The sequence below is a fragment of the Electrophorus electricus genome, chromosome 8 (genome assembly GCF_041902795.1).
Source record: "Electrophorus electricus isolate QZ-2024a chromosome 8, ASM4190279v1, whole genome shotgun sequence".
In the NCBI taxonomy this organism is placed as follows: Eukaryota; Metazoa; Chordata; class Actinopteri; order Gymnotiformes; family Gymnotidae; genus Electrophorus; species Electrophorus electricus.
This window is the reverse complement of record NC_137504.1, coordinates 8,602,714-8,622,500: the sequence shown is the minus strand read 5'-3', so window position 1 is coordinate 8,622,500 and position 19,787 is coordinate 8,602,714. Positions and strand designations below refer to the sequence as shown.

The 19,787-nt window shown below is 39.2% G+C and overlaps 3 protein-coding genes across 6 annotated transcripts; 1 reads left to right on the top strand and 2 right to left on the bottom strand.

The window, feature by feature from the left end:
• The first annotated feature begins 54 nt into the window (after positions 1–54).
• ppme1 (protein phosphatase methylesterase 1) lies at positions 55–4,841 on the top strand. 4 transcript variants are annotated; one of them, XM_081720040.1, is made up of 14 exons: positions 55–199; positions 955–1,049; positions 1,225–1,316; positions 1,520–1,577; positions 1,737–1,788; positions 1,872–2,026; positions 2,394–2,484; positions 2,847–2,912; positions 3,020–3,146; positions 3,559–3,688; positions 3,788–3,832; positions 3,946–4,010; positions 4,189–4,256; positions 4,381–4,841. In XM_081720040.1, coding segments are annotated over exons 1-14 (1,131 nt in total). In that variant the 5' UTR covers positions 55–113; the 3' UTR covers positions 4,382–4,841. The 4 variants fall into 4 exon arrangements, 3 of the variants coding, with proteins under 3 accessions (XP_081576166.1, XP_081576168.1, XP_081576167.1); XR_014125090.1 differs by lacking the exon at positions 4,381–4,841 and having other exon boundaries at positions 3,509–3,688; XM_081720042.1 differs by lacking the exon at positions 1,520–1,577 and having other exon boundaries at positions 955–1,070; positions 1,232–1,316.
• A 258-nt stretch (positions 4,842–5,099) lies between these two features.
• On the bottom strand, positions 5,100–6,847 carry LOC113575227 (odorant receptor 131-2-like). Its single transcript, XM_027006628.3, has one exon. It carries the CDS (start codon positions 6,636–6,638, stop codon positions 5,664–5,666), a length of 975 nt encoding a protein of 324 aa, XP_026862429.3. The 5' UTR covers positions 6,639–6,847; the 3' UTR covers positions 5,100–5,663.
• Positions 6,848–13,237: 6,390 nt separating this feature from the next.
• On the bottom strand, positions 13,238–14,841 carry LOC113575245 (odorant receptor 131-2-like). The gene has a single exon (XM_027006648.3). The coding sequence runs from the start codon at positions 14,697–14,699 to the stop codon at positions 13,728–13,730; it is 972 nt and encodes a 323-aa protein (XP_026862449.2). The 5' UTR covers positions 14,700–14,841; the 3' UTR covers positions 13,238–13,727.
• Between the last annotated feature and the right edge of the window lie 4,946 nt (positions 14,842–19,787).

Here is a 19,787-nt window from a genome sequence, read left to right as displayed (position 1 = left end):
GCTAGTTAGCTCATACCTAGCTTTAGTTTCAACTACTGGCATACAGTTCAGTTGGTGCAACAAAAAGAAGATACTTTACGTTTTAAAGGAAACGTCTTTGTATTCCTAACAGAATGGAGAAACAGTTGCATTTGAATTTGTTAGCTTCAAGACCCCCAATGGCAGGAGGTTTGCAGTCTGGGGCTAAAATGAGAATGGGGTGAGTTTACAATCTTGAGTGTGAAAGCAGCTATTCGAACGTCTAAATTAACAAATCCGCTTTTTTCAACCTTGTATTTTTTAGTTGTATCAAGACCCTGATTTTACGACTTTATGTGTTGTGCCCGCAAAATCTGAACAGCGACATTCTGCACTATATTGCTAGCTAGCTAAGTAGCTTAGCTAACGTTAGCTAACTACCCAGATAATGTTAGTTGATCGATCAAAGTTGACGCTTGTACTGGAATGCAAATATTTGCAATATAGCTAGCTAGCTAGCTAACCTAGCTAAGACATTTATTCTTAGTGCATGCTAACATTATATTTGCAGTCTATTCTAATTCAAGTTGTAAACTGTAGCTAAATAGCTAGCTATCTAGATCAAGTTGGAAATTTGTTACAATGGCTGATATAGCTTGCTAGTTAGCTAGCCAATAGTGTATCTATAAAAGATGATACCATTTAATCAGACGTAAAAGACTCCCTCTTCCAGCACTGATTCATCCGCCGCCTTTCCAAGATCACGACTCACATTGGCTTCTGCACGAATTACTCGCCAGTTCCCTTGCATAGTGTCGGATCAATTGATAACACGGGGTATATACACCAATTGATATCGGCGCATATAAAATGCTAGTTATTTAGCACTTTCAGACCTTATGCCATAACGCTAGTGCAGACTAAATGGCCCATACCAATGAGGACTGTGTAATCCAATGTTCCATCTGTACTTCTGTTTTCTCTTTGGGCACCCAGACCTGGAAGAAAACGAGACTTCTCTCCCTTACCCTGGAGCCAGTATTTTGAAACAATGGAGGATGTAGAAGTGGAAAATGAAAACAGCAAAGACATATCCATTACTTCACTATGATGTAGTTTTGATTTATTCCAGCTGCATTACTTAAGGAACTGCACATTACTTCAGACAGTACTGGAGATTAATGCAAGCGCACTTCCTGGTTATACAAAGTAGTATTGCGCTGCCTTGTCCAATTTCTCCTGTTCAACCCTTGACTCCATTGCACACATTCAGACTCTACGGCAGTGGTGCTCACGGACCTGTCCTGCTTCTGCTCCATGGAGGAGGCCACTCCGCCCTCTCCTGGGCCGTGTTCACGGTAAGTGGCATCAGCACCTCACATGAAAATTCTCTGTGCAGTAGAAGAGATGTACTGTGTAGATGTCTGGTTTACTATACAAGAATGGTTTCCTCAGTTTCTGTTATCATTCAAATTGATTTCTATGTAGTTAGTTTCTGTTTCTATTTCAGTGAGAGGTTAGACCTCATATCAATTAAGTCCTGGTTATATGGCTTTTTCAGGGAGTGATATGTAGCAGAATTAACTGCAGGGTTGTAGCTATGGACCTCAGGGCACATGGTAAGTGACACTGTTTCCTTGAAGTAGGGTGTAGTAGCAGAAGTTATACTGACACACTGAACTTTTATGCATTTGTGTTTTGTCTTTATTTGCAATGCACTTTATATGTAGTAAATAATTTTTAATGTAGTAAATGAGTTTTTGTTTGATAATATATAGGAGACACAAAAGTAAAAAACTCAGAAGACCTGTCTGCTGAAACAATGGCAAAGTAAGTTGTAGACAGTTTCTCACAATATCTTAGAAAAATCATATATTCTTGACATATAATATTTGAACTGTATTATCACACAGGGATGTTGGAAAAGTTGTGGAAGCCCTGTATGGTGAAAACCCACCCCCAATCATGATGATAGGGCACAGCATGGGTGGAGCCATAGCGGTTCACACTGCTGCAGCAAATCACATTCCATCATTGCTTGGGCTTTGTGTGATTGATGTTGTGGAAGGTATTTAAAAAACATTTTTTTCCCACAATCCAAATTCTAATATTAAACATTTCAAATTGGAGAAAAAGTAAGTTGCTTAGAGTAAAATAAAACCTTTAGGTTCCAAAATGGAAGTCCAAAGCTCATAATGAGTTATATAACAAAATATTGGAAAGGGGTAATATTTTGCACACCTACACTGGCATCTGCCTTACAAGTTTGGGGAGAATACATTTTTCAAATCTTAACTAAGTCACTTTTATTGAATTATATGACTTGTCTCAGCAAAGACTAATATTCAGTACATTTATAATGATTGTTCATAAAATGTGCAGTGCAGTGTGTCCCTGATAATTTGTATATGTCTGTGGTCTCTGTTATTGTTTAGGTACAGCAATGGATGCCTTGAACAGTATGCAGAATTTTTTGAGAAGTCGACCAAAAACTTTCAAATCAGTGGAGAATGCTATTGAATGGAGGTACACTATTTTATCCATGTGGTTTTAAGAAAAGAACAAGCTATTAACATTTTACCTGCTGTAATGGCTAGAATGTATTCTATGAGTAAATGACAAAGCACTTTTGTAAGTCATTCTGGATCTCTGCATCTCTGCATCTGCTAAATTCCATCAATGTAAATGTCCTTCTAATCTTAGCATCTATTAATGTTTAAATAGAGATAATTATTTACTGTCATACAAGACTGATACAAATTCACTTAAATTACATATGAAGCTTGTTGGCAGGTTTACAGTATGTGGGTAGCTCTCATTATCCTGCGACTCTCTTCATCATGTAGCTATTTAGAGTTCCTCCTAATTGTTCTGTATTTTAATTTCAGTGTGAAAAGTGGACAGATCAGGAACATAGAGTCTGCACGTGTGTCTATGGTTGGACAAGTGAAAAAGTAAGATCTTTTCAATATTATTTCATTTGGGGGAAAGGTTTTCCACCTTGATCACTTCTAGTGAAGTGTCTGGGTGCTGAGGTAAGCTGTGTTAATTTTGTTTTAAGATGTGAGGAGCCCATGGTTAGTCCTGGTATTTCAAAGAGCATCAGTGAAGGGATTATTGAGGAAGAGGAGGAAGATGAGGAAGGAAGCGAGTCTAACCACAAACGGAAGAAAGAAGATGACCAGGAGGTAGAGGCTGTTGATGCTGTCCATATATAGTACCCTTATATGGGTTCATTGGGTTCATTTTGATGTAAATTTAAAATGAATTGAAATTAGTTGTTTGGTATATATGTTGTATGTGTAATATAATTTTTGTGTACAAAAACGTATGATGGATTCTTCAAGATTACATTGCATTATTTTAAAATGCAACTATACATACAACCATTATGCCTACTAATAGCAATAAATACAAATACAAACACCTGGGATTGTTTATGGCATGCTGTTTACAGCTTTTATTTCTTGATGATAGTTTATTGTACATTTGTTGGGTGCATTCAGGCATTTAGTGTTTTAATTTTTAAATTTTTTTTTTTTTTAAACAGCAGTGCCTCTGTATGATGTGTGTGCGAATGAATGGGGATTTGGCCCTCAGGCAAAGAAGGAGAGTGTGTACACCTGGCGCATTGAGCTGTCAAAGACAGAGAAGTATTGGGACGGCTGGTTCAGGGGCCTGTCCTCTCTCTTTCTCAGTTGCCCTGTGCCAAAGCTGTTGCTGTTGGCTGGTGAGGAGCTATAGGCCCACCACTTACACTTTTAAAAGCTCTGATAGTGTTGAAATGAAGAAGGCCTCTTAGTATGTACATATGTGTGTTTTTTCTTAGGTATTGACAGACTGGATAAAGACCTTACCATAGGACAGATGCAGGGTAAGGCTTTAATATGTCATAACCGCATATACAGGATATGCACATCACTTCTAGGATATTGTTGTAGTTGTTAAGCAGAAAGCCCTCTCATATTCTTGTGGTGTTTTCTGCAGGAAAGTTCCAGATGCAGGTTCTCCCACAATGTGGCCATGCTGTTCACGAGGATGCTCCTGAAAAAGTATATGTTTCCTATTCATGTGGTTGCTGTGGTTTTGTTTTAGGACTTAGCTGCTTCTTCCCTTCTATGTATGTCTGCACTAAAAAGATGTTCTTTGCATTCTTTATAAAACAACTATTACAACACTTTTTTTCTGGTGTAGTTGTATATTTGACTAACTGCCCTTACTATCTCTCAGGTAGCTGATGCTTTAGCCACCTTCATGGTCCGGCATAAGTTCACGCAATTTAAGGAAGGTTTTCCCTGGTAGGTTTATGAAGACCAGCTAAGCAGCTTTCTAAAATTAAGTTTCTAAAATAAAGTGCTGCATTCTCTTTTTACTGATGTGCAATGGGTTTGTTTGCCTCTTTCTGCTTTGTCTCTGGTACAGACAATGTGTAGTCTCTATTAGACTTCATCCAGCAACTTAATACTGCAAGACTCATGGAAACCATCCACTTCACCCTCCTGCGTCTCACTGGGGATTACAAAACTACCATTAACATGCCAGTGTCTCTGCTGCAGTCTCTTCTTAGCATTTCATTCTTAAAGAATCGTAAATATATATATTTTTTTTGTATGACTTTAGGTATGATTTATATTGTTGCAACGATAATAAGTTCTTTAGCGGGACATGTAGATCTACTGCCACCCATGAACTTGCCTCTTAATCGTTCTAAAACTAGCAGGTATTTTATTTATTCCCCACCCCCATCTTAGTGTTTTTTCTTTTGCATCTCCTCTAATGCCTTGCTTGTTGTTGAAGTTAGGGTGATTGCATTCTGTTGTGATCTATGTGTTGCTTGTTGTTGATTTTCAGGATAAAAAAAATTAAAAAGATGTTTGAACCCACTGCTTGCTTTTTATTCCTGTTGTGTATTTCATGAAGAAATATAAGAATTTATTTTTGTATAATTGTTAAACAATATTGTCTTCTGAAGCAGTGTTCGTTAGTATACAAAGTTTTGTGCTTTTGGAATGAAACTGATGTTGCCTAAGGTGTCTCTCAAGAAAGAAATGTGACTGCATATTTTCTTGCAAAGAACTTTAAATAACTAGGATAAACACAACAGCATATGGCAAACAAAACCACATATAAGCTTTAAATTTAATGTGCATATAAATCTGAATGATTACATGTTAATGTATGGCACAAATATTAAAGTTGAAATAAGCAAATGGTCGCTTTTTAGACAGTTCATTTAGTGGATTTAAAGACACTTCTTAGATTAAGGTTAACCTATGTACTACACAAATACTGGGCAGACCTGTATTGCATCTTTTTGTTTTCATTGTCAGCTTCTGACAGGTTTCTCAGTGCAGTGATTAGGGCTGGAATTGAAAACCACTATCCTAAAATAATCTTCCATTGTAATAGTAGTTCAAGGCTAAGCTTTTACTGTCTTCAGGATTATATTATTGCAAGAATAAAAAACAATATTTCTATGCCATGCTGCTTTTTCATCTAGAATGAATAAATGTTTTAAGTCTATTTATTTGTGTGTTTGTTACCTTAATATAGCATCTTTATTGTATAAAACATTGCTTCACAAAGAACTCAGAGAGGAGTGGAAAAAATAGTAAAGGAGAGAAAGTTGAACTGTTAACTGATATTTAGCATGAAATCCACTACAAGCTTACAATACATGATTCCTTTACAGAAGTCAAATATTTTCAATATGCATTTACACTGGTCTGGAACCTTCTTGAGTGGTAGCAGAAGTAATATTTGAACAAGGGTTTTACAGCATCATCTCTGAGCCCATAGATGAGTGGACTCAGGCTGCGGGGCATGACCAGGATGAACAGATAGTTCAGAAAGCGTAGGTGGCTAAATAACAAACCATCAATTCCAACTAACATATAAAGTGCTGTCTCAATGGTTCCATACAGAAAGGAGGTGAGGCACAGGCCCAGCTGAATGAGATGTAGCAGCACAGTCTGGTGGGCCTTCTTAGCAGAGTCTTTGTTGGAGAAAACAGACCTGGCTGTGATAATAATGCTGATGTAAGTAAACATGATAATAATTGTCACTGACACAAAATAAAACACATTGAGTCCATTGTATACTTGGAGTTGCCATGGTTTTATGAATATTTGTTCCCGACTGCAATACATCTGTACAGAGTAGAAGTTAGGGTCCATTACTGCGGCATAAAGGACATCACACAAAATGTTCACACTGCCCAGGAACCAAATAAAAACAACAGCAATGAAAGTCCTTTTCTGAGTGGCTATTTCAACGTGTCTGAGAGGAAAGCAAATGGCTACATAACGCTCCAGTGACATCAAAGCCAGGTTTAAAGGTGTATTACGAAATGTTGTAGTGGCTAGAATGATTAGGAGGGAACAAACAGTTTTAGCCAGCTTAAAGAAGGCCAGAGTAAAAATATACAACAAAGTGGTGAGAAGGAGGTGGACAGAGTCATTGAAAAGCATGTGGGCAAAAAGAATATAACGTGGAGTCTCTTTAAATATGCGTTTGCCCATAAGACAATAGAACATGATGCAATTAACATATACAGAAATCATAGGCATTAGCATGGCCACTACTAATTTTGATGTGTTTCCTATATTTAAATTCACTTTGAGTAATTGGTTATACATTAAGTCATTTGTTATGCTTTCATTATTTCCTGCCATAGACATGTTATAACAACAAAAAGAGAAAAATATAACACAATGTCTGAAGAAATATTTTAAAGTCAACTAACAAGGAAAACTAAGGTAATCATCAGAAAAGTGCTAAATACATGTCAAAGCACCCTATATTTGTAAAATCAGTAATGATTTTTTGTAAATCCAAGTGAAATTGTTCCATTGCTTCATCCCTGAAAGTTGTAGAAGTCATGGGTTAAGGATCCTTCCAGGTCTGTGCAGTAACACTGGTGCCTGTTACTTTATATAGGGCAGTGATATCACAGCATCAGTAACATAGTGAGATAATGACCTGAGTGATTACCTGTTCATTCTCTTTCCCCCCTTCTCTCTCCCTCCCTAATTCCCTGTCTCTTCCTTTGCCTCTCTCTCTCTCTCTCTCTCTCTCTCTCTCTCTCTCTCTCTCTCTCTCTCTCTCTCTCACTGTCTCTCTCATCTTTCATTAAATATTACAGCTGTTTGTTGCAATATTTAAATAATTAAGCATTGTTTTTCCCACAATGAAATAAGCTTTAATTCTAAAATAATTACATAATTACATTTTACATAATTTTCTGGTTATTTATTGATAGTGCTGCAATGATGTGCCTGATAGTTCTACAAATGATTGCTACAGTTTTAAGTGATTTGATTTTTCAGATGATTAGATTGTATTGAAAAACTTTAATTGATATTTTTTCTATATAACTGTCTAACTATACAAGATACCAGTAAAACCTGAATAAATGTGTTTTGCATCTTAAAGACATTTTGATTTTAGCTATTTTCTAAGTAGCTATAAATACAAGTTGTGTTGTTTTCCATATCACCAATTCTAAAAGAATATAAAGAAATATATTTTTAAAACCTGTGACCCCCCCTCCCCCAAATTTTGCTCTTTAGTCCTTCAGTCAGCAAGTGCTCAGCATATGTGGGAACTTCATACTTGGTGGGGCTCAACCACATGGTCCTTTGTTTGTTTTTGTTCTCACCCTTTCATGTGTTTTGTGTTTTGCTTTAATTTTCATGCCCTACACAGGTGTCTCACTTTCCATCACTTAGTCACCTTTCATTTCCTCCCTGTAAAGTCATTCATTTGTAACCTGTAGGGCAGTGGTAGCTCAGGTACTTGTCTAGTAATAAGAAGGTTACCAGTTCAAGCTCCACTGCTGATAAGTTGCCATTGTTGGTCCCTAGTGGAAGACCCTTAATGCTCAAATTGTACTTGCTCATAATTGTAAGGTGCTTTGCATAAAAGTGTCAGATAAATTGGTCATTTTTGGATGTCACCTACACAATTATTGGTACATTTGTATTTACATTTTCTTTTATTAAACAACTTCAACTCTCCTTTGTGTCATACATGTCTGTGCCCCCCCCCCACGCATTGTGACATCATGACAACATTGTGACATATTGGAAAAACATCCCAAGTTATAAAGCTGAGAGAGTGCCAAAAGTGTGTCATCAATGCAAATGATGACTAGTTAGAAGAGCCTAAAATTTTAAAATAGTTTTGCTTTGTTTAACAATTTTTGGTCACAGCATTATTCCATATGTGCAATATTCCATCTGTGATGCTAATTCCAGCATAAAGGCCAATGCTAAGCAGAGGCTAGACATCTCTGGATTTCCTCCTCAACTTCAGGAGGAAGCACATACTCTACTTACAATCCATACCAATGCTGTGGAGTCAGTGAGAAACACAATTTACATTTATCTGACGCTTTTATCCAAAGCAACTTACAATTATGACAGAGTACAACTTGAGCAATTGAGGGTTAAGGGCCTTCCTCAGGGACCCAACAGTTTTGGGGCTTGAACCAGCAATCTTCTGATTACAAAGTCAAGTACCTTAACCACTGAGCTACCACAGCCAAATTCACAAATAACCTGACAAGGACTGTACACACTACCTCCCTTTTCAAGAGGACACAGCAGTGCCTTCACTTCCTGCAACTGATGAGGAGAGCAGATCTCTTCTTTACTTCTGTATTTTTCTCTCATGGATGAGTTTCCAGGACCAATCTTTAATCCAGTACCAGTTCAGTTTTCCTTTGTCTGCTGATGACATCCTGGGCAAACAACTCTGGATAGTATCCTTGATTATCATCCATTGGATTTTGATATTAGTCAGATTCCTGAGGACCTGGAAGTGATTTTGACATGTCAAGTTTAAGGCATTAGAGATGGTGGGGTCTTTCAGCTGGTCAGTGGTGAATGGTCAGATTGGCTGTATCTTATTTTGGTGTTTAAACCTGCACATCAAATTTGAACTTGTATCAATATCTGCAGCTTGAAAGTCCTGAAGATAACCTCCTTTGGTGGCTGATACAGCTATGATAAATCTTGCTGAAAATTAACTATCTGGTGAATGCCATGTCATCTTGTGAATCCTTCAATTTAGGAAATGGGTGTTGCTAACACACAAGTTATTATGCACAGAAAACCACTATCCATTCACCATTTCTATTCATTTAATCCACCAAAGTGAACAGTCTAACTACTTCAAAACTTTCATGAGCATTCTCCAATTTGGCATTCCAATTGCTCAGAATGATCTGAAGCTTGTGTCTTTGTATCTTGTCAAAACTGTCTTGGTATTGGCTATAAAAATGTTTTTCACTGTCTTTAGCATTTAAACCTGAACAAACCTGTCATCTTGGCATGGTTGGTAACAAAACAGGCTGCGACGATATGATCAATGAGTGGAAAATGACATCACATTCATGCCATTGATTATGACCTGAATAGATGATTACTTTGTGGCCATTTTCTTTTCTTTATGCTCTCTGCCCATTAACCTTCACTGATATCCAAGACATCTAGTCAATACTTGGCAAATTTCTGATATAATTGCACAAGGCATCCACTCTGGTATAATTTCTGCATGTTCCACATTTCAATCCGCATGATGCATTTGGCAGAGAAATCCGAATTCTACTTTGAGTTTAGGACACATCAAGTGGTTTGTTCTCCGACCATCATATAATTGAAATATGATGCCCCAATGATAAGACTAGAGTTCGATACAATTGTCATTGTTTCCATTGCAGTTCCATTGCACTTCCATTGAAGTTTTCTGGGGCCAGGTAGTTTGAGCAGCACATGGAATATAAAATTTTACATTGAAAAAAAGATTGAACTCACTACTAAAACAAAAGAAAATGTCAACATACATAGATACTCCCACAGTTCAAAATATCCACACTAAGATTCTAAAACAAGAAGTACGATCAAAAATGATCTCCTTTTTAATTCACCCAAAAGCTGCCCTAACTGACATAAGATACGTAACTGATCCCTGTGGAAGACAGAACATCATTGCCACTGCCAGCTCCAGCCTCATGTTGGATTGATGGCACAGAATGTTTTAAAATGTTTACTTCAGCAGGCCCAAAAAAAGTTGAATTTCATTTGTGAACAGCATGAAGTGACAAGCTCAAGCACACCTGGGAAAACATGCAGACTCTCCAGTCCACTCCAGCAATTTGTGAGCTCAGGCTATAATGGGTAACACTCAGGCAAGTGAGCCACATGAGTTTCTCACTGATAAAGCCACACGAGTTTTCCCTGGAACAAAGATTGACTCAATTATGCATTTAGCTCACCACACCCTTTAGAAGGGTGCTTGGCATATGAAAATTCTTTTGCTCATAATAAAAGACAGGTTCTTCTGGCCGTCAGTCTGCTCAGAGGTGAAAAATGACTGTCAACACTATCCGAGGTGCCAGCTAACCTCACCCAGCAGGAAGTCACTTCAAAAAGCTGTGGCCCAGGAAGTGTTCAGATTGTGTAGCCAGGTAGGAATACTAAAGGAGATCCTACCAGGGTACTCCATTCGTCTGCTGCCTCATGACCAAGTTGTGCAGACTCCTGCAGGTAAAACAAATTCACGGCTCTGTTTATCATCCTCAGACCGACAAGCTAGTGGTGATGTTTAATCAAACCCTCTAAATATATGCTAATATGAGTAAGACAACTGCTGCTGTTGCCATATGTCTTCTTTGCAGTTATTATGTTTATTATTATGTTAAAGCAACTCACACGGTTGATTTATTGGTGATGCACTGAAATTGGGATCTGATAGGCTAATTAATGATTCCTTGATTGATGTGTGAATATTAATCTGATGCAATATAGTGTCTCTACATTTGTATTGCATACTCCAAAATTCCTGTGTTGCATAACCATTTAGTGTGCCACCCTAAGATTTTCACTGGTCCCATCTTTCCCCAAGATTTTCACTTGTCTCATTATTGATGCATACACACAAAACACTGTCTTGATCACGTTGTCCTCTGGACTGTTCCTTGCAATCAGCCTCAAGCACATTTTCCTCTATACATTTACCTCTATAATTAATAAATGCAAGATAGAAGTGTGAATGGTCTGTTCTCAGAGTTCTTGCATATGAATTATCTTTTGGTGCTTATATGAGAAAACAGGTGACAGTCTGATGGTTGACAGGTGACAGTCTGATGGTTGAGGCCTCATGCTGTGCTTAAGCACTCACACCCTTGGCTGAGTGGTACCGGTACCGGTACCACTTACACCCTTACCAATGTGCCAAGCTATCACCTTCAGGATGGGACTAACATCAGATGTCTATCACAAGCTGGGGGTGGTTACGAAGGCAGAGCAGTCAATTGCAAGTACCCATTCAAACTCCTGTGCACACCTAAATTGCACCTAAATCATACTGATTCCTTGCAACACCTTACTCAGCTGCTGGGTTTGGCCTCTCACAAATACCAACAAGCCATGAATGATTTTTTCCCTGTACCTTTGTCTGTAAATTCTTCATAGATTTCTGTGTTCATTGTGAAGTCTTGTCATTCTTTGTGTTCTGTGTGTTCAGAGCATTCTCTGTTGAATTCCCACTGTATACTGACAATAGTAAACAATAGTCCCATGGTGGCATAAATAAATTGTCAGGTGGCATGCTTTCCTTCGTCATATGCACTTTGATTCTTCAGGTCAGCATGCATGTTTGTTCTTTCTGGCCCCCTCAGGATGTGCCATAAATGTGAGAGTACACCTCTCCAGGGGAAGCACTCTGTGAAGAGGGGAAACTTCAATTTCAGGTAGCAAGCCTGATCTGGAAGAGAGCTTGCATTTTTCTCTCATGGACAGTGAAACATCTGAAGTGTGGATTCTCTGATTTATAAATGACCACCTCTCCTTACCTTACTGCTTCACCTTCTAGGATTGACCCATGACAAACCGAATTTAGATATTTCTGCCCTCCCTTTCGAAACAGTTGCCACCATCCAGGCAGACATTGATGTATCTGCATGTTAAAGGCATGATAAATTGAATTTTTGAGGCAGTGGTGTGGCTCACTGAAGACCATCAGAAGTGTACTATCTGAAGTAAGAGATGTAGAGATATTCAAAATTGTACTGAAGTACACAATGTTTCCAGAGAAACACACCACACAACTAAAACTGTACTGAAGTACACAAATTTGTACTGAAGTACACAAAGAGAAACTCAGTGTGTCAGGTACTCCAACCAAAGGACATGTGCATTGCCACACACACACACATATGCTTCACTCCCAATCACCTGATTATTGAACACAGGTACCTGTGCCTCATTCACCTCCTTTGTTCTATCCCCTATATTAGCCCACAGGTACTCTACTCCAGTGCTGAGCATTGCTTGTCTGTACTATGAAGAGATGATGCTTTGTGTGTGTGTGTGTGTGTGTGTGTGTGTGTGTGTGTGTGCTACTGCTCTTACAGCATCTCTGCACCTTGAGTCTCACTGCCAGCATTTTATTTTCATTTGTGTTTTTTATCCAGTTTGTCTGCACTCATGTCTTTCTCCCTCTCTGCTGCTGTCACAGAAACAGGATGTTTTGGACAGAGGTCCTTGATCAGTTGTGCAAGCAAAGTGCTTTAGAAGTGTCCAGGGGGAGGACAGGAGTAATGTGGTAGTGACAGTAGTGACAGATTTATCAGACATTTTATTCCTTCAGTTAGTCACCCATAACTGAGAGGCATCAATTCTGTTATTGGAGAACTGGAATTTCATAGGCAACCTAATATTTTAATAGTATCCTAGCCTGGGCCTAAACTGCTTTAAGATTTTAGTTTTTAGCCCCCGTACTAAACAATTATTGTGTTAGATTATTACTGTAAAGAACTTGTTCAGTTTACATGTGTGAATGTTAGTGAAGATATACTATTTGCGTGTATAAATTATGGTCCTCATATAGGTCCATAATATTCTCTGTATTGTGCTTGTGGCAGTGTTGCAGAGAATATTATTAATAATGCAAAATTTCTAACAGAGGTAAGCCTTTATTAATTTTTACCTGGTAAACAATTCACCTAACTTTCAAGGGTTAAAAATTAATTTCCAAAACTGGACATGTGGATTTAATCTCTACAGTCTTTCATTAATTTTCTCAGGTGGTGACAAATTACTACTCATCTGTTCTAAATCACCAATCTCTCTATTTAAAGCCTCCAGTCTATGTAGTCTGTGCAAAGTATTGGCAGCTAGTCTTGTTATTTGGCTCTGCTGATGTTTTGACTTTGCCTCCTTATTTTGCCTTGCCCTTTTTTGCTCTTATTAAAACCTAAACTGCACATGGATCCATTTAATCACTCTGAGCCCCAAGTCTTACACATGATCTTACACATTATTTTTCTCTCATATGAATTTGATGTTAGTAAATTTGTGGTAAATTTACAGAATTTCACAAATTTACAGGTATCCAAAACAGCCTTTCTTAAATAAACATTAACATACATCAGTTTTAATGAATTTGTATTTTGAAAACAACATGGACATAGCTGTGCTCTCTACTCAACAGAATTGTAATAACAGATAAATGTGGACATTTTTCATGAAGTGTAATATGAAAAGAATTGTTTTTAAATTGTTATAAATAAATAAAATGTAAGTTTGTTTTGTGAAATTTAAAATTAATTGTCACAATATCAATATTTATAAATATGCATAAAGAACACAGTCACATTTAAAACAGCATATTAAAACCATTTATAATGTTCTTTTCTAATGGAAAAATGTCCCCCCTTCCCCATTTGTTACTGGCTGCCTGTTTGGACACTTTGGCCCCATTCATCAATGTACCTCAACTGCAGGTTTAACTTTCTTTGAAATATAGCAGAAATAATATTGGAATAGGGGTCGTACAGCTTCATCTCTCAGCCCATATATGAGAGGGCTCAAGCAGCGTGGTAGGATCAGGACGATAAGGAAGTTCAGGTAACGTAAATGTATAAACAAAGAGTTACCACTTCCAGTCATCAAATAAAGCATTTTCTCTATGGTAGCAAAGAGAAAAGAGGTGACGCACAGACCCAGCTGAACGAAATGCAGAAGGACAGTCTTGTAAGCTTTCTTAGCAGATCCTTTATTGTTAGAAACAGACCTGGCTGTGATTATAATGCTGATGTAAGTGAAAATAATGATCAGTGCCACTGAGACAAAATAAAGGACATCAAATACTTGAGCCTTATCGACTTGCCAGTTGTTCACAAAAAGTTTCTGTCTTGTGCAAAAAGTGATCTTAAATAAATGGTTGGGATCAGTGATGAGCTCATATAGCAAGTCTGACATTATGTTCACTGAGCTGAGGAACCAAATGACTCCTAGGGCAATGCCTGTGTTTCTCTGTGTGGCAATACTGCTGTGCCTCAGTGGGAAGCAGATAGCCATGTAGCGCTCCAGTGACATCACAGCCAGGGTGAGAGGGGTGATCCCATTTGTGCAATTGGAGATGAGGACTAACAGTGAACAGATGCCTTTGGCTACACTGACAAGAGCAAGAGACATGGCATACATTGCAGTAGTGGTTAACAGGAGGATGGAGTCGCTGAGAAGCATGTGAGCAAACAGAATGTAGCGGGGTGTCTCATAAAAGGCAGTCTTGCTCTTTAGAGCAAAAAGCATGATGCAGTTTATATAAATGAAAAATGAACAAAGTAGCATCACAACTGCAATTTTAATTCCAGTGACAGCGTCAAAGTCCACCCTGTAGGCTTGATTGTAGATGAATAGCAGTTGGTTATTTGTACTGTTGGTCTCTGCCATAGAGTGCAAATAAGTAACAGAATAAAAATTCACTTGTTGAATCTTTCTAGTCACTCCACTAAAATATTTTACCTATGTCATTCTTATTTTTATTAACGTAAGGTTCCCATTAATTTGAAATCATTTGAGAACCTTTCTAAAATATTAGTGGGGAATAATATATTTAACATGCAATCTGGAGCTTTAGGCAGTGGAAATGTCACAGACTGTTATGTTCTGTGTATAAATATCTCATGTCCTCCACAAGACAGAAAAAACAGCCTCACACATCTGTTCTTAAATAGCCATGACAGGTCCACCTATTGTCCCTAATGGGAATAACAACTGTGTTTGTGTGCTTATATATATATATATATATATATATATATATATATATATATATATATATATATATATATATATATATATATATGTATATATAGTGGTATTTTTGTTTGCTTAATTGCGCGCGTATGTGTGTGTGTGTGTGTGTGTGTGTGTGCGCATGAGCATGCATGCGTGCGTGTGTGTGTCTGGACTTCCACTAAGCTCATTATTCTTAACAAGAATACAAGTGAGATGTAAAGAAGTAAAAAGAGATTTTTGCTTTAATCAAGGAGAACAATAATTCTAAGTTCAGGACTATTAGAGAATCTGTCTCAGTCTCTGCCTCTGATTTATTTTCTAAGTCATTTTGTAGCATTGGTACAAAAGAAGATATTTCTGCTTGGGAAAACATTCTTTATTACAAAGCTCAATGCCTTTACAAGGCTCACAAATAGCAACAACAAGCCACCTGGGAGCACTAAGGGGGGGAAATGGGATAGGGTTAACTGAAAACATGAAACATTAAAACATTCCTAATCGCTTCTTTGGCTAAAAAAGAGTACACAACAAAACACACCACAGTACAACCACATTTAAGGTGCATCCCAATTGCATACTATTTACTAATACTAACTAGTATTAGTGTATAGTACTCATTTGGGACGCATTAATGTTTAATTTTAACTAATTTACAGGTGTGGGGAGGCACACATCATTCCTGCCCTCCCTGCTATCCTCACTCTCACCACAGCATCCTCCCCACCCCCACGGTCAGCCATCCTGGCAAACAAGACAGCCCTCACAAAGTAGCTGGACACACACTGCTCATGCAGTTCCATACCTGCTCCTTGGCAGTAGGTTCCCCCAGTCCTCTCTCTGTGCAATGTACGGCATTGGTACAGATCAACAACAGCAACAGCAATGCTCCTCTCACCCATCTCTGCTACTGTCCATGCTTTACACATTCCAGGTCATCCTGAAGAATGGAGCTTCTCCACTGTGTAGCACTGTGTTGTTACCATGATGTCCCAACACTGAAGGTTTCAGATTTCTCTCTGCTTCATCAACAGCTGCTTGGAGGCTGGCTGTTGCATTGAGCTGCACTTGCTGCCTCAGCACCTCTGGCAGAAGCATACTCAGGAAGTAATCTTGCATCATTTTTCTTGTGAAGTCTTCTCAAATTCTGTGTATACCTCCTGACCCATCATGCTCAGTTCCACTACCAGCATGCTTGTCTGCTCTTCCTGCAACCTCTTCTATTATGTAAGTGGCAATTTAACTAATATCAACAACGCCAATTGTGCAAAAAGTTGTTGGAGAGCCATGGTCAATGCTGAGATGTCATCGTGTTGCTCTGGTGGCAGATTCAAAGTGTAAAGCTTTGCCCTCCAGTGCCAGACACAGTTACAACATGGTAACAGCCACTGTCCAGCCATGATACCCAGCAGCTCTGCAGAGTATGGCTCCCAAGTGCACTCACCACTGTAGCATGGTAGGTGGATGCATGCTGTCTTTGCCATTGCTGTCAAATGCTCTTGCCAAGAGAAAGCGAGCAAGCCACTGCTAAGCCTTTCTGCTTAGATTCCTCGCCATCTTCCCCAGCCAACCACCTTGCTCTTGGTTGGCTGGACTCATCAGGCAGTGGGCAGGAGTAGCTCTAGTGCCCCCTTCTTCCAGGCCGCTTCTTTGCCACCTGCCTTCCAGATTGTTGATGCGTCTCTTCAAGTGCGGCAGCTGTATCCCACTTCTGACACCAGTATATCATCAGCACAGAAGAATCGGCAGACATTTCTGCTTGAGAAAATCATTCTTTATTACAAAGCTTGATGTCTTAACAAGGTTCACACACAACAAAAAGCAGAGTGAGACTACTAAGTGTAGGAAATAGGGTGATGTTTGATGGCCACAGAACCTGTCCCTGGGAGAATATGCTCCAACTTAACTGGAGTTATGCCCATGTCCTTCCTGTTCCTACCAGCATGCAGCTACCCACCCCTGTACTACTTGATGCTTGATGGCCTCAGAACCAGCCAAGTACATTTTGTAAATCCATTTCCAGGTCAGCTATAAATCAGAGGTTTGCTAGTTCAAGCCCTACCACTGCCAAGTTGCCACTGTTGGGCCCCTGAGCAAGGCCCTTAACCCTCAATTGCTCAAGTTGTGTTCAGTCAGAATTGTAAGTTGCTTTGGATAAAAGCATCAGCCAAATGCTGTAAATGGATGGGAACACACAAGCCTCCCTGTCAATGGTACTGGAGCCTACTCCTACAGGAGTCCAGGATTGCTCTCCTGGAATATATGCGGGTCCACCATGAGGGAAGAAAGTGGTGCATCCAAGTTCAGTGTCCTGCAACAGACACATGGTGAGACCTGAAAATTAGTAAGGATAGTAGTCTCTTGCTGGTACAATACTGAGTGATGCGCAAATCGCTGTCTTGTTAGAAAGTTGGCATTGAAGAGTCAGGATACTATGTTCCTCAGATTCTCTGTTTATTTGCACACATGGAGAAACTACATATCAGTTTTTTTTATCCACAAATGTACTAGTTTAACATCAGATAGTAAGTCCAACAACACCAGAATGTGACAAAATTTAAGAAGCAGGAGAAAGACAGGAAGAGAGAAGGAAGGGGCATAAATAGGGAGAGGGCTGGATGATGTCTGGAGGGCCTCAGCTCAGAACATATTATCACCTCCTGACCACTGCTTTCACTGTGGCACAAGGTGCAGTACACAGCCACATAGATATTCAGAAAAATTATAGAAGTATGAAAGTAATATAAATAGATTCAGAATTAGTCACAAATTAAACAAATATAAGAGAGGCATATGACTTCCTTCAGAACTGGGGAGTAAACTGGTTACCTCAGCTAGACACAATGTGCTTTAGCAGTCTGAAACAGCAGACCACATGGAAGTGTGCCTTCGCCATCTGCTGGGCTGTGGGGAGACCTGGCAGAGCGATAAGACAACATGCCTTAGAAAAACAGTCAGCTACAAGTAAGATGGCAGTATATCCCTCATTGACTGGGAGATCTGTGACAAAGTCCACTGAGATGTGGGATCAGGGATGATGGGGAAAATACAGGAGTTCCTGTGTCCTAGCTAGGAGCTGGGCTCTGGGCACACGCCATACAAGAGGTCACAAAAGGATGGCCTTTCCCTAAGAAGGTACCCAGATGGCCAAACTTCTTCTAAAAGGTTCCAGATCATTGGTTCGCTCTGACTCACAATCAGGTGGATCGGGATCCCTTTATGCAATCTCTGATATCTCTTTCTCTGTGTCAGTTGAAAAGAGCTACCAGGCAGGTTGGAAGCAAGATGTTTGTGGACTGTTCTTCCTGGGTCTCTGGATCGTGGATGTGGTACAGGTTAATGTTTTTGAATACAGGCTGGCAGGAGATGGTAAACTAGAATCAGGTGGTGAAGAGGGCCTGGAAGGAGTGGGGCGGGGGTGCAGTGGATGTACTCTAGGTTGCGGTGGTCAGTGTAGAACACAAATAGATGAATTGCACAGTGACTCCACACCTTGAGGGCCAGCTTTATAGCAAGGAGTTCCTGATTCCCCATGTCATAGTCAAACACTTCAAGAAGAATGCAACTGAATACAGTTTCTCAGTGTTGACCAATCTCTGTGAAAGCACAGGTTTCTAACCTTAACCCCACTCCCATATCAGAAGTTTCCTCCATCACAAAGAATTTCTTAAGCTCAAGCTGGACCACGATGTGAGCTATGTTGAAACAGCATTTTAGGAAGATGAATGCCCATTCTGCAGATGGGGACCAGGAGGTTCTGCGTAGGATGCCTTTGAGAAGTGAGTTCAATGTGGCTGCGATGGAGCTGAAAACTTGTATGTAACAGCAAGAGAAGTTGATAAATCCCATGAACCATTGATGTTCACTGATAGCCCTAGGGCATGTCCTGTATCAGTGATCAACATGTTTCTTTGCTATTTAACTTCCAAAGCTTGTTTATCCTGATTCTTCAGCATAGCCAATTTACCTTGAATAATGACCCATGAATTGCAAACCATTGTGGAATTTGTGCAAACCAGTCATTGTGGAGTTTGGTTAACTACTTGTTTATAATGCAGTGGTCCAACTGTTCTGATTTTGAAATGTAGGGGCTGTTTCCAAATTACTTTTAAGAGTTGACAACGTCTTGCTTTGCAAGACCTGTACTTTGATGTGACTTATTTTGTTTAGGGAGTCCACACCTTGGTATTTTAGCTTTCTGGCAATGGGAGTGGCAGTGTGTCCAGTGACAAATTTCCCATCAACCACCACAACATCCCTTTGGACAATTCTGCAGTATAATGTGTTCTGTCAGCTGTTTTTCCAAGAAAGACACCAGATGGCACTAAATGACCTAATGTTTACAATTAGAAATGTCCAGATTATTAGGGCCTATTTCAGATTTAATAAACCACTAACATCTGAGTCAAATCACAAGTAATAAAGAAACCAACCATGACCTGGATGTGAGCACTGCAACACTGCCAATGGGAGGGTGAAAACTGATTAACCATTTTATACACTTCTTGTGAACTAGTGAAAGAATTTGAGTAGTCATGTAAGGAAGCAGTTATTCAGACATGGCTAGCTTTCTGCCTTCAGTGCTAAGGCAGAAAAACCATTATGACTAAATGACTAAACCATTTCCTGTAAATCTCTGGAAATTCTTCACCATAAATGGAGGGAATGCCTGTTTGTTGCACTCTGTTCTAGTGTTAGAGAGAGGTGCTGTTGAAGAGGTGACAGAGAACAATTTGTTCCGAGGTT

Excerpts from the sequence above, each read along its gene's own strand:
- ppme1 (XM_081720040.1), top strand. The coding sequence starts at position 114 with ATGGAGAAACAGTTGCATTTGAATTTGTTAGCTTCAAGACCCCCAATG. Across the intron at positions 200-954 it reads GGGGCTAAAATGAGAATGGG|ACCTGGAAGAAAACGAGACT; the intron begins GTGAGTTTACAA and ends TTGGGCACCCAG. Across the intron at positions 1,578-1,736 it reads TATGGACCTCAGGGCACATG|GAGACACAAAAGTAAAAAAC; the intron begins GTAAGTGACACT and ends GATAATATATAG.
- LOC113575227 (XM_027006628.3), bottom strand. The coding sequence starts at position 6,638 with ATGTCTATGGCAGGAAATAATGAAAGCATAACAAATGACTTAATGTAT.
- LOC113575245 (XM_027006648.3), bottom strand. The coding sequence starts at position 14,699 with ATGGCAGAGACCAACAGTACAAATAACCAACTGCTATTCATCTACAAT.